The sequence below is a fragment of the Dermacentor variabilis genome, chromosome 9 (genome assembly GCF_050947875.1).
Source record: "Dermacentor variabilis isolate Ectoservices chromosome 9, ASM5094787v1, whole genome shotgun sequence".
Taxonomy (NCBI): Eukaryota; Metazoa; Arthropoda; class Arachnida; order Ixodida; family Ixodidae; genus Dermacentor; species Dermacentor variabilis.
In genome coordinates this window covers 136,954,787-136,967,120 of record NC_134576.1, presented here as the reverse complement: position 1 = coordinate 136,967,120, position 12,334 = coordinate 136,954,787, and the positions used below count along the sequence as shown (strand labels likewise).

General features: G+C 48.7%; 1 protein-coding gene and 1 long non-coding RNA gene across 6 annotated transcripts in view; one reads left to right on the top strand and one right to left on the bottom strand.

The window, feature by feature from the left end:
* LOC142557637 (adenosylhomocysteinase-like 1) overlaps positions 1-12,334 on the bottom strand; it is a 271,459-nt gene that overhangs the window by 112,171 nt on the left and 146,954 nt on the right. The window contains exon 1 of one of the 5 annotated variants that reach the window (XM_075669616.1): positions 5,774-6,488. The exons of the other annotated variants lie outside the window; for them this stretch is intronic. Within the exon in view, the coding sequence (XP_075525731.1) occupies positions 5,774-5,809 (36 nt within the window). The 5' untranslated portion in view covers positions 5,810-6,488. Of the gene's footprint in view, positions 1-5,773; positions 6,489-12,334 lie in introns of those variants that run through there. 5 annotated transcript variants of the gene reach the window in all.
* Positions 743-12,334, top strand: part of LOC142557641 (uncharacterized) — a 137,416-nt gene continuing 125,824 nt past the window's right edge. The window contains exons 1-2 of the long non-coding RNA XR_012822802.1: positions 743-988; positions 1,357-1,514. This is a non-coding gene — a long non-coding RNA (uncharacterized LOC142557641). The remainder of the gene's footprint in view (positions 989-1,356; positions 1,515-12,334) is intronic.

Here is a 12,334-nt window from a genome sequence, read left to right as displayed (position 1 = left end):
TGGTCATGTCCATTTTGTTTGCTGCTGAAGTTCTGATTGGGTGGGCTGAAGTAGGCGTCAGAAGCAGACAGGCGCCCCCGGTCGATCAGCACTTCCGCAGCAGATGAAATGGAGATGTCCGCTAGGTGGACACTTAGAGTATACTCCCTCTGGCTTCTTTAATTCAAACGACCGTTTAAACGAATTCAATGCTGCAAATATTTTTCGCCAGGCCTAAACCTGATGTCAAACCGAGCAAAACTTCCCAAAAGCGAACCTGAGGTAACTGCAGCGCTAGGTGTCATCATAAAGCAACAGTGATCGCTGATGAGTATTAATATTGCCCTTGCTGTTGTCCCTGCTCAAGTTTATCAGGCGCTGCTATCTTCAGTCCTAACGAAGAATTACCAAACATCGAAACCCTCGTTACCGTTTTCATTACATGCAGAGCCTCGGTCACCCGTAAAAATATGAAAAAAAAAAAACGAGCACTCTTACGAAAAGCTACCGAGTTCAGAACGTGCAAAAGCAGCTAAATTTGCGCGGCTGGCGCCCAAATTGGCAGGACGGCGTTGACTCGTTATGACAGCTCCGAACCCCCCCATCTCCCCTACCCCCCGCAGTTAGGAGAGGGGGGAGGGAGGCTACCTGTACTCTGCTTGTCAGGGCTGGGGCTTCCAATGCAGCGGCGTTGCGAGCGCTTGGCTTACAGCAACGCCTCCTCCCCTCGCTCTCCACGGAGTCTTTGTCTCCGCAAGACGCCCGTCGACGGCGACGGGAGAGCACGCGCCAGCCGATTACGTCTTCGAACTCCGTCGTCGCGGGACTTCCCGTCGTCAGCGGTTCGAGCGAACGATGAAAAAAAAGAGAGAGAGAGAGAGAGAGAGAGAGAGAGAGAAAGAAGACGAACCGGCCGGAACGCGGTACAGGTGCCTACAACGTGCGCCTTCTTTCATAACCAGCAGCGTGATACTGAAGCTAGCCGCCGGCGCTCTACCGGGAGGTGGACGTAAGTCGGACGCACGTGTTTAGCACGTACTTGGCTATTTACGGCGCGCCCTAGTAAGCCTCTTTCTTTTTCCTTTTCTTTTTTCAACGGCTATATTGTCACCATTACTGAACCTGGGACTGCAGCGAACGTAAACGCACTGTAAGATGGTGAAACCATTTGTGGAGACGTACTATACTTCTTCGGAGAAAAAAAAAAGTTTGAAGAACGGCTCAGGTCTCCGCATCCACACGGCCGCACAAGTGGATGGAGACCACGAAGCAGCGTTCGACGTTCGCTTGCAGACGTTCGGAAGTATTTAATCCCGCATTTGCACTGGATGCTCGCTGTGTGCTCAGTAAGTTTTTGCTTTTCCTCTTTCTTTTCAGAGTTCTTAACGTGACGGCGGCACTACGGAGGATCGGCTTCCCGCCTTTAAAAAAAATTGCGGTCGCTGATAGTGCGACCGACATGGCGTGAACCTGCATCAAGAACCGCTGGTGGCTGGTGATGAGCGCTTCGTGCGTACACATCGCCATTCTGAAAGGTGAATCATTTTGTATAACGTTCCCGCCATACGACGCCGGAATTTTATCCGCGCGACCACGGCAGCCAGCGATGAATTCGCCTGCGTCGTAAGGTATACGAACGAGATGTTGACGCACGCATATCGACGGATGAATCAAAGGCACCTACCCTCTGAGCCAATCATGATGCGTTTACCGCCAAGGTCAACATATTACTGCAACACCCCAACGCTATGGACGATCGAGTGCTTCCGTATAAGTCTCCAACTACCACATATCAATCGCAAACTCAAGCCAAAGGTAACTTTTTTCACGGTTCCTGCGACGGTTTCGTGCCCCCCCCCCCCCCCTGCAGCCCGAGTATACCACAGCGCGAGATAGTGGATCACGGCTAACCACAAAGATACGTCGAAGAAAGGCCTACAAACTAAGTTGAAGTATACGGAAATAACCACGAAACAGCGCTATACAGTTTTGAAATAATGCGTGAAGCGAAGAGGCATATCACGCGCGCTTAAGATCATTATGCGCAGTTTGCCACTGAACAGCGCACGTTTTTTTTTCGAACACCAGTACAGTGGCAAGCGAACAAACAAGCAAGAAACTTCGATGATATGAGGCGCCGTACGTCGCAACGAAAAAAAGAAAAACAGCTGCGCTCCTTTCTGGACGGGCTTAGTTAGGTTAAAGCACCTGCTGCCTGTCGTTGATCGCTACACAAAGTGAGGCAACAAATCATGGCGACCAGTTGAGTTTTTTGCGCGCGTTTAAGGTCGTTGCACGTGTGCGTGATTGTTATCGGCATATGTATCGCTTAACCTTTCGCCTTTGTGTGAAGCTCCGCGGCAAGTTCGCGGCAGATTGCACCGACTTCGTGATTCCGCGGCGCCTTTTACATGCAGCGCTACTTTCCGCATTTGAATTCAGCTTGCAGTGTTGAACTCACGAGAGGGAAAATGGTCACTCACCCTTCTTTCTTCCTTTCGGATCTTACTCCTAGCTTCGATTAAACTATGTTGCCTGTGCTGCTTTATATATACGTATTAGATGACACCACTCAAGAACGTGGCGTCAGCCTATTATAGCAGCTAGAGGCGCCAGCGCACTCTTTAGACAATATATTATCTGTATAACCTTCGGGCCGAGAGGTAACTGGCAACCTGTAGGTACGCCGTTCGAATCCCGTTGTAGTGCTACGATTTTCTGTTTCTTTCTTAGTAAACATCTTGGAAGGCACTTTGGAGTCACTTCGGAGTCACTTCGGCGGACATCCCAAAGACTAGGGTAGTAATACATCAAAAGATGTCGCTGTAAAAAGAAAACGTAGTGTGAAGTGAGTGAGTCGTAAACCCAAGAAAACGCTCTTAAGGACGCCATTTTCCTTAGAGTGTAGCTTCGTGCTTCAATCGGGTGGGAGACAATTTTCCCTTTCATGAATTTTTTTTCAACCTTGCGGGCTTGCGCAAAACTATTCCGCCATATTCACTACTGAACACTTTCGAACCTAGACGAGTCAGTAAGATGGTGACTATTTTCACGCGATACACATTCACTTACACAAAATGTGCTACGCGGCGCTACCCTCGATAACTTGATTCAGAAGTGCATCTTTGAATTTCCTTCCCCCTTTCTCTCTTACGCCGAAGGTGGAACTGGTATAATGAAACCTATTCCCTAAACATGCCCTGCAAGTCATATGATGCAAGATGTACATTAGAGGGCTAAAACCACTATGCTTTTCTCTCTTTCATTGATTTGGCGAACGAACTCTTATTAGCCAGTGGCCAAGAATACTTTCCAGGCATTTTCTTTTTCTTGAGGAAACTGCAGGTGTACCACAAGGTTTCATGGAAGGTGACTACAAAGAAATCAGACTGACATTTATGCGTAAGTTGATATTACGACGTGTAAATAATGGTTAATACGAGAACGACGCATCGCTTACGTGCAACTGCATAGGGAAGATGAGCACTAGTCCGGCGTGCACACATTTGCACTCACTTTGGCTTTCTGCGTGCTTGTGAGCTTTCTTGTGGCCGTTTATATAGTAACAGTTTGCGAGCGCTGCATGTGAGTGGCCTCAGCGAGATTAAACTCCCTGTTCTTTCCTTGTCGCTTTCCTTTCTCCCTATCCTAGCAAGCTTATTTGTAACCAAATTCGAATGGCCGCAACGATTACTTTAGTTCAGCGTTTTCCTTTGTAACTACAATACGCCACCAATATCAGGATTTTTCCAGCGCAAAAGGGCTTTGGAATATAAAAGCAGAGAAATATATATCAAAACAAAGACAAAACGGGGAGGTTAATTAGAGGATATCTTCGGCTGGCTACCCTGTACCGGAAATAGAAAAAAGAAAGGAACACGAATCTGCACCTTATGAGCGTTACCGTCTAAATGCTGCTCGTATTCATCGACCAACTGTGTACCGTCATTTATTCCTCGCCAAGTTTAAGCAGCTCTTAATAACAAGCGGCAGATAGCCAAAGTCTTTAAAGGAGCAACAAGAAAAGCAACCTGTGTCTTTGAGCAAGCCGTATACATCAGTCGTAGAAAGATCTACGTGATTGGCGAGCACGCTGAAAGACTGCGGTATGACTGGTCGATAATACAGTCAGTATGAAACTCCGCGAGCCTTGCAAAGGAACTTATACACGTCTTCTTTTTTTTTTCCCTTGCGTAGCAAAGACAGCGGGCGTGCTTAACCACAAAGCATTTAACCCCGACAAACAAATCACTCCGCCACTGAGCGCCACCGCCAAACCACACACAATGACAAGAATAATAAAAGAAAAACTGCCATCGTTAATGCCGTTTCAAGCTGCTGCCACTACCGTTGCTGCCTTTGAACTTCAACCAGAACACATGTAAGAGAACATGCCGACAAATACGTTAAAATCGCGATAAATACAAAACGCCCCTGACGCACACAGCGAGTAGAAATAACCAGTTTCGCGCACATGTAAAGATACTCCCCAGAAGACCTGCCGCATGTTCGGTGTTTATGCGAAGACGTATCAAACAATGCACCGCACAAAATGTCACAACGCTGCTGCTGAGACAACCCGCTGTGCCGTATAGATGCGCGCAAGAGACGCGTGTCCTTAATTTTCGTTCTCGTAGTTATTAATGGCTAAGCCCAAGTTCTGTGCAACAACTAAACGGAAGAAAACGTACAAAAACCTTCCGTCGTAATAATACCTATCGCTCTCCCTGAATAGCGTGTTCACCCTGCTGAAAAGTATCCGTTCTTATTTATGTTTTCATCAATCCAAAGACCACTGCAACGCAGCGCCACCAATACAGCTAGTTGCCTGCGCATGCGCAAGGCCTGAGCGCTGCATTGCAAATTTTGCTTTTACTAAAGCTATCGGCGCGCGGCCCCTACGCGCGACTACACGGCAGCTTGTCGCCTCAGACAAGCGTGCACTGTCGAAAGCCAAGCTTTGCGTTCTAACCACGAAACATGTCCTGCAATTGGTTACGCCAGCTTGCACAGGCTATACGTTGATAGTGCTCGACCGCAACCCCGTGATAAACCACGTGTAGCCTTCCGAAACCACCATGAAAGCAGACTTCCCTGCTTATGAAGTCAGTCGCTGAAGCGTGAAGCTTTTCTTTTTCTCTCTCTCTCTCTCGCTTTATGCGGCAACCGTATGCAACGCGTTTCCGGCTTAGGAAAAATGCGTACGTAATTATAGTGGTTTCCCCTCTGGCCCATTCGCAGGCAGTTTGAACTCAATAAAATGAAAACAAAAGCATCCAGATTCGGCATGTGTTCCTTACATGCGTACGATAATACAGCAACGGCCAGGTAGGTAGCCTTTGTCGCTTTCAGTGTGGTTTAGGGATTTTAAAGACACCGATAAGCACTCTGAAAAGCTTTGTTAGTAGAGCACTGACTTCTCACGAAAAGTCAAAGTTATGCTTAAGCTTGCAACTTTTTTTTTTTCGTCCTAAGCACGGTAAGTACACGAACTGTGCCGCGTTTGTTTGAAGCTTTAGCACAGCTTGCAGCGGTCGCCCACGGTTCCACTCGTGGCACTACCGGCGAAGCTTCGAGGTCTCATGTGACAGTCACGTGCGGCGAGTCGATCCCTTTGCCGCTCGGTCCACCATGCCTGTCGTGTTATTTAATACGACCGCGCCTGAGGCTCCAGTGCACGCTTGAAGCAGTTAGTAACCCGGCACGAACGTAATGGAAACTACACCCGATAGCACAGCATCAAGAGGGGCAGCGCGGGTGTCAACCGAAGTTCGCAATGTTTACTTTTTTTTACCTTGGTCGACATCTTATCCGGTGGATCGCCGTTCATTGTCGGTGCTCGGACAGCGGTTTTCCAGGCACGCCGACGAACCAAAACCAGAGGAGAGGGCAAAACAAATACGAACACGGTATCGTCTCCCTTCAGCAGATGACGGTGCTTTGCCACTCACGAGGCCGCGGTGGTCGAGACAGCGGCAAAGCTTCGCGTAGGTTGGCGGGCCGGTCACAGTGTAGCTGAATGCTGGGATAAGAAACTTAATAAGGGGAAGACCTTCGTCGCTCGCTAAGACGATCGCAGCGGGAGTGGAGTAACTGAGGTGCAATGGGGTACGAGTTCGCGCTCACCAAAAGAACTTGTGAACCGGGAGGCACAGTAGCAGAACTAGCGCACAAGTAAAGTATAACCAGCAAGTCTTCGGCGCAGGCAATGCCTGAGGTTTGTTTCGTTTCTCTTTCGATGAGGGGTGCTAGGTGTGTGGCACCGCCGCTTGGAGGGATGAACTTGGAGACGCACGTCCTCACACAACACACACACGACGAATGTCTGGGGAACACACCGCCAACCGACAGCGAAAGTCCTACAAAAGCATTATAAAACTAGAAGGGAAGGAACAGGCAAAGCGCTGCTCTCGGTTCGGAGAGAGCGCGCCGCGCTTAACTCGGCGCCCGCAACACGCCGGAGCAGACGGCGAAAACGCGCTTTGACGCGGCGTCACACAAGACCCGGCGTAGCGCGAGCCCGCCTCCTCCGTCGCCTCCTCTTCGCTTCCTTCTCGTCTGCAGCGAGCTTCGCCTCGCCGCCGCACCGGAAGCCAAAGGCGCCGCCATCGCGCCCAACGATCGCGCGGCAGACGGCGCCACTGACAGCGCAACGTCATTTCCAACCCGACTTTCTTTGATCTTTTTCCTACCTCTCCCCGTATTATTTTCCCCCCTCTCACATTGCGCATCGCTCCGTTGTCTTCCGCTGACGACTGACAGCGCGCCTTCATTCTTTTTATAAGCGGAACATAAACCTACCTTTCTTTCTCCTGCTATCATCACACAGGCGCCTATTCCGTCGCCGCTTTCTGCTGTCGCGCCAAGCGCACGTGTGCTTTTAGCGTTTGTCGTTCGCGTTTCCTTCGGGGTGGAGCAGCGTATTCCGGCGGAACGCAAATGCGAGCAGCTGCGTTTTCAACTACGAGATAATCGCAGTCGAACAGTCTCGGAAAGCGAGCAGCAAATTGCGAAGGAAAACGCATCCAGAAGAAACGACAGTTCGTCTCGTACGTAAAGTAGCTTCAAATCGAGCATGGCTCGTCGAACCGCTGCAGCAATAGCACCAACGAAGGGGGTGCAGTGAAAGAAAAAAGGACCTGCGATTCGAAAGAACACGAAATTGACGGTTTTTGACGTAAGACACTACGGCAACGAAGTTGATGACGCTTTAGGATTGAACGAAACCAGTTTCAGAAACATTCTCCGGCCGGAACTTCACCCTTGTTCCAGTGAACACAGAGTAACAAAACTCTTGAAAGGATTTGGTTTCCACCACAGTGCCGACTTTCACCTCCGCTGCTGTCTCACACAGTCATTCGCCCCAGATCGAATCCTCCCTCCAGGTTGAATAAACGCCCACGTGAAACGTGATCAAACAAGAGCGCGCCTACGGGACACAGCAAACGCTGCCGGCCTTTGGCAACACTACTAGCCCGGTGTGGTTCAGTCAGGACAAAATTAGATGAGTTAGGTAACGCTGTCGCATGAATACAGTGGTTTTGGCGTCACACTGGCGTCAACGTGAATAACTTTTGGGGCCATAATTTTCGGGGCCATTTTCTTGTTGCTTTATACAAGAGTAGGCTGAAACTCTCGCGACGCCGGTGTCTTAGCTGTTTTCGTTTTTCCCTGCGGCGAGGTAAAAAAAAAAGAGAGAGAAAAAAAAAAGATGGGCTGGAGGTTCACTCCTGACGCGCCAGGGTCCGTTTGTTTACGCACCACCCACTGACTCTCCGAGGGAAAGTTCCTAGCGGGCGGCCCCAATCTTGAACTCGGGGGGCTCTAAAATTAAACGGACCCGAGCCGCGCAAAGAGAACCGACAGGACTCGAAAACAGCGAAAACAAGCTATACATCGCGATGAGGAGAGCGAGAGAACAAAAAAAAAATGTAACAGGAGTGGCTGCTCTAAACGCGAGAGAGAAAAGGAAAGCGAGGCTGCCTCCCGCGAGTTGACTCAGCCTCGTGGCACGATGGATGACTCGCGTGATCGGAGGTGGTGCCACATCCACCGACATCGCGGCATCACACGGAAACCGCCACGTGCTCTGCGAAAGTTCTAAATCGAAAAAATATAGGCCGGCCGGGTGCCTATAAATAGTTTCCTTTCTCTACCGCCGAGTTGCCGCGGTGCGCGAATGAGTGATGCTCTTGAGCGCGCCGCGGCAGAGAGAGCCTCGGGGCACAGCATATAGCTAGGGGAATTATGCGCAACACTTTTGTGTCTGAGCGTCGTCAGCATGCGATGGCGCTAAAACGAAACAAACGACAAAGAAAGACTACGACAAGCTTTGGGGTGCTTCAGTTGAAATCACTGACAGCGTATAGTGGAAGAGCAAATTTGCGCTATCTGGCGGATTGACGACACAAACGATCTCTTGAGAAGGTAAGTATAGCGCTAAGAGTAGTTAGCGGAAAAATAACGGCGAAATGAGAGAAGCAGTGCTCGTCAGTGAAAAAATACCAGCACAATGGACAGATTTCGTTTTCCCCGAATTTCTTAGCGTCATGCGACTGCGCCGAATCATCTGCCATGTTCGACTACATTTCCCTTTTCGTGGCAAACATTCCGCCACATATAACGCCGATTGTTTGTTGCACGCACTACGTGAGCTGTCCAACTCATCTTCTTGTTTTTAATCTTATAATATCAAAGGTCGACGCGTTATGTGTGTTATCCCCACTGACGACTTACCGTAAACCCTAACGTTAGGTCAATCGTGAAAAAATACGAAATTGCGATTAAATCGTTACCATCGAAATCCCGCTAATCTTCCAGTAACGCTTAACGGGAGAAAGTTTAAAATAAAGCCGATCAGAACAAGCCCTCTCAAAAGACCACAATGAATCTGCAACTCGCGACGCCGGCTGTACGGGCACTTGAAGAGAAAATAAGGCCTCCAAAAAGTAGGATAAAAGGGGGGGGGGGGGGTGGACTGAAAGAAAGAAGACAGAGATGCAGCAAGAAAGACCACTCGACACGAATAACAAATAGGCACGCCGGCGCCTAGCACTTTGTACATAAACCGAAAACAACGGCATCCTCAAGAAAATTTCAACACAAACCGCAAAGAGCAAACGCAGAACGGCCCGCTGGAATTGCCACTTTAGAATGACGCGCAGGGGCGGCGTCCGCCATATGCGCCCAATAACTAAACAATATCGAACAAGTGGGTCACGTGGACGACATGCATGCTCCTGGCCGCACAGAAAGGCCGTCGCACATGCGGCAACGACACACGTTCGCTCGCGCAACGACGCGGCCACCGCGCGGGACGACACATGATAACGAAGCGTGGGCACTTTTTTCGCTTTTGGTTGCTCTTCGGACAAAGGCGCGGCAGCATCTAAGACACGCACGAAAGCACAGAGAGACAATCGCATTTTTATGCCAGCGACCTAAAAAAGAAAAACAAAAGGAACAGATATTAAAGAACGAGCTCGGCATTTTCGATGCGCTAGCCAAGCACGCGCGAATTGCGTTCTGTTGGAGGATCGTGACCTGCTGCAGAAGGCGCAGGCCCCATCGGAGACAAAGAAGTAATTCACTACTGCCAGGAAATGAATCAATGAATGAAATAAAGAAGAAAAAGAAACATCTGTGAATGAGTTGATGGATGAATGGATGAACCAAGATACGAAAAAAAAATAAGAATGAAGGAAAGGAGACTACATGGGCCATTGGGGCAAATCTGCAGCTGTGAGGCTGTCGGGAGCAGGGTTCAAGCCGTAAAGACACCGCATTAGCAACTCATGGACAATAACGAAATGGGCTGCGTCGTAACGCAAGTGTCCTCGAACTACACGTTAGCAGGATAGGCGCGGAACTAAAATTGGACGCCATTTCAGCGCCAGACGGCGTTATTTGAGTATTTTTGTTGCAGTTGCTCAAGCGCTTCTGCATGCCGTTTCTCTTTGGTTTTTTTATGAACACGTCCATCACATCGTGGATCTAAAAAAAAAAAAAAGAAAGGTACACAAAAACGCACAAGTGAACAGCAAATTGCAATCTTCCAGCTATCTGAACGTCAGAGAAGCACAACAGAAAAAAAAGAAAGCATAACGAGACGACGTTGATGCCACACCCTAACATGACCGCGAGGCATAACGCTGAGCGTGCGAATGATATGCAAATCACCGACAGCACAGCAATATGTATACTTTGCGTATACTATACGTATACGTATACTATACGTATATTTTACGAGGAAACAAGAGGAGCGGAAGGCAACCGAGAAACGAGCGAAAAGGATGGCAAAACGAGCGGGATGTTATAAAAAATAATAATAAACAAGTTCGCGCACAAAGCACCGACAGTGCCAAACCAGCCAGCATTCTAATAACACAAATTCTCACGAGCGTATCGCTCGGCTCGGCGAAGCGTAAAAGAGGCCCCCGTCAGGGAAGGTCTGGACAGACCTGATATGCGAATTCGCGAATTTGACAACAGCGCCTCGCCGTTGCTCCTTTGCAGCGCACGAAACTACAAAAATAAACTATGTATCCGTGGATTTAGCACAAAAGACAAATGCACAATTACCATATCAGCTTCGAAGCATTATGCTAAGGAGCCACGAAGAACGCGCAGTTGCAGGAGACAAGAGAAAAGAAAGAAAGAAAGAAAGAAAGAAAGAAAGAAAGAAAGAAAGCTTCGGCGAACAGTACAAATATAGCCAATGCACCGCAAACCAAACAACAACCGAAATATCGCGTCAGAATCCGTTCTCTGAAATGTAAATTCTCGAATACTAAAACTGCGGAGACCATAAGCTTCTCTATGCCACAATCAGTATGTTATAAACAGCGCTCAAGTTAGGTTATATTTTATGGTCGACGACGCATCTTTATGCAGTGACCCACTTGCTTTCAGACGTTCAAGGGAAAAAAGCAGAAAGAAAGAACAACGTCACCTCCGGGCATCACTTACCAGCAATGATAAAAAGTTAAAAAAAAAGAAACGAAAGAAACGAAGTCAAGAATCTAAGCACAAGGCTTGACTGCAGACTTCATCCCGTGGGAAATCGCTCGAGCGAAAGCCGCGACGGTCCGACACGTTCGGAGACTATCCCCGAAAAAGCCCACTGGCTTTTTGCGTTCGGCTTTCCCTGCGACACGGCTGTCATAGGTGAAGCGAGCTTTGCTGGAAAGATAGGTAGCGTTTCAGTGCGCAAGTGAAGATACGCTAAAATAAACTTGTTTAGGCTGCAATCTGTCAGCGTACAAGACGATACGCAAACGCTCAGCTTGAAAACGGGAGAAGCAAGCCAATCACTGTTTGTAATAACATGAACGACACTTTTTCAACACGACAAGCATAAATTTTTGCGCGAAACGCTATGAGTGGCGCATTTTTCTTGAATATCACCGTAATTCAAGTTTTTTCTTTTGTGATCCGTATTTTCTCTAAGCGGAGCAGGCAGTAACATTATGTAAGGCATGTCGCTGTTTCACCCCGAACTCGAAGACAACAATAACAAAATTCGGAGGCTTAAGGCACACGCACGCATGCATGCACGCACGCACACGCACACGCTTGTGTTTATGCCCTTCGTGGTGAATGCCTGTGACCCTTTCCTTTGTCACGGGCGCCCTAATGGTCCGCCTGAGCGCTGGCCTCGCAAGATTTACGCGTAAGTAGAGGAACAAAGTTTCGACCGAGCAATCGAATCGACGTACTGCTGTGTGCTCGTACGGATTGAACCGCGCAGATCAGCAGTTGGTCGACCGATAAAACAAAACGGGCTAATCGAAAAAAAAAAAATACAGGTTGTTCTTTCGGACGGCCGAATCGATAAGAAGCGCGACCATTAAATTCCGCACAGAAAGCAACACGCATTGCCGAGCAATGTTCGTCGCCGCTGATTCACCGAAGAATGGCGAGGGAAAAGTCCAGAGGAATCGCGAACAGCGCGAGGTCGTTAAGACGTCCAGGCATTACGGAAGTATTCTGCCCCGGACCGGTGCTTGACCATCGATCGCAACGATCATTACCGTTATTACTATGAACACGCTCAGGGTGCTCACAGAACACACTTTGCGCAATTCCCAAAGCACCCGAAGTTGTTGCGCCGAATGACAAGACGCAATTTGCCGCGTTTCTTTCCTTCTTTTCGATTTTTTTTTTCTTAGACATGTATCGTTCAAAGCTAAGTTCTTTAAGCGAGCTGATTTTTCGTAAGGCTTCGAACTGTCCGAGGTAGCAGATGAACGGCCTTAAGTCTTGCCTATAGGCCACGGTCCGTCAGCGCTATTCGTACAAAATGCGCGGTGCACAAATTCTTCGGGTCATCACGTACACACGACACCCGTACAAA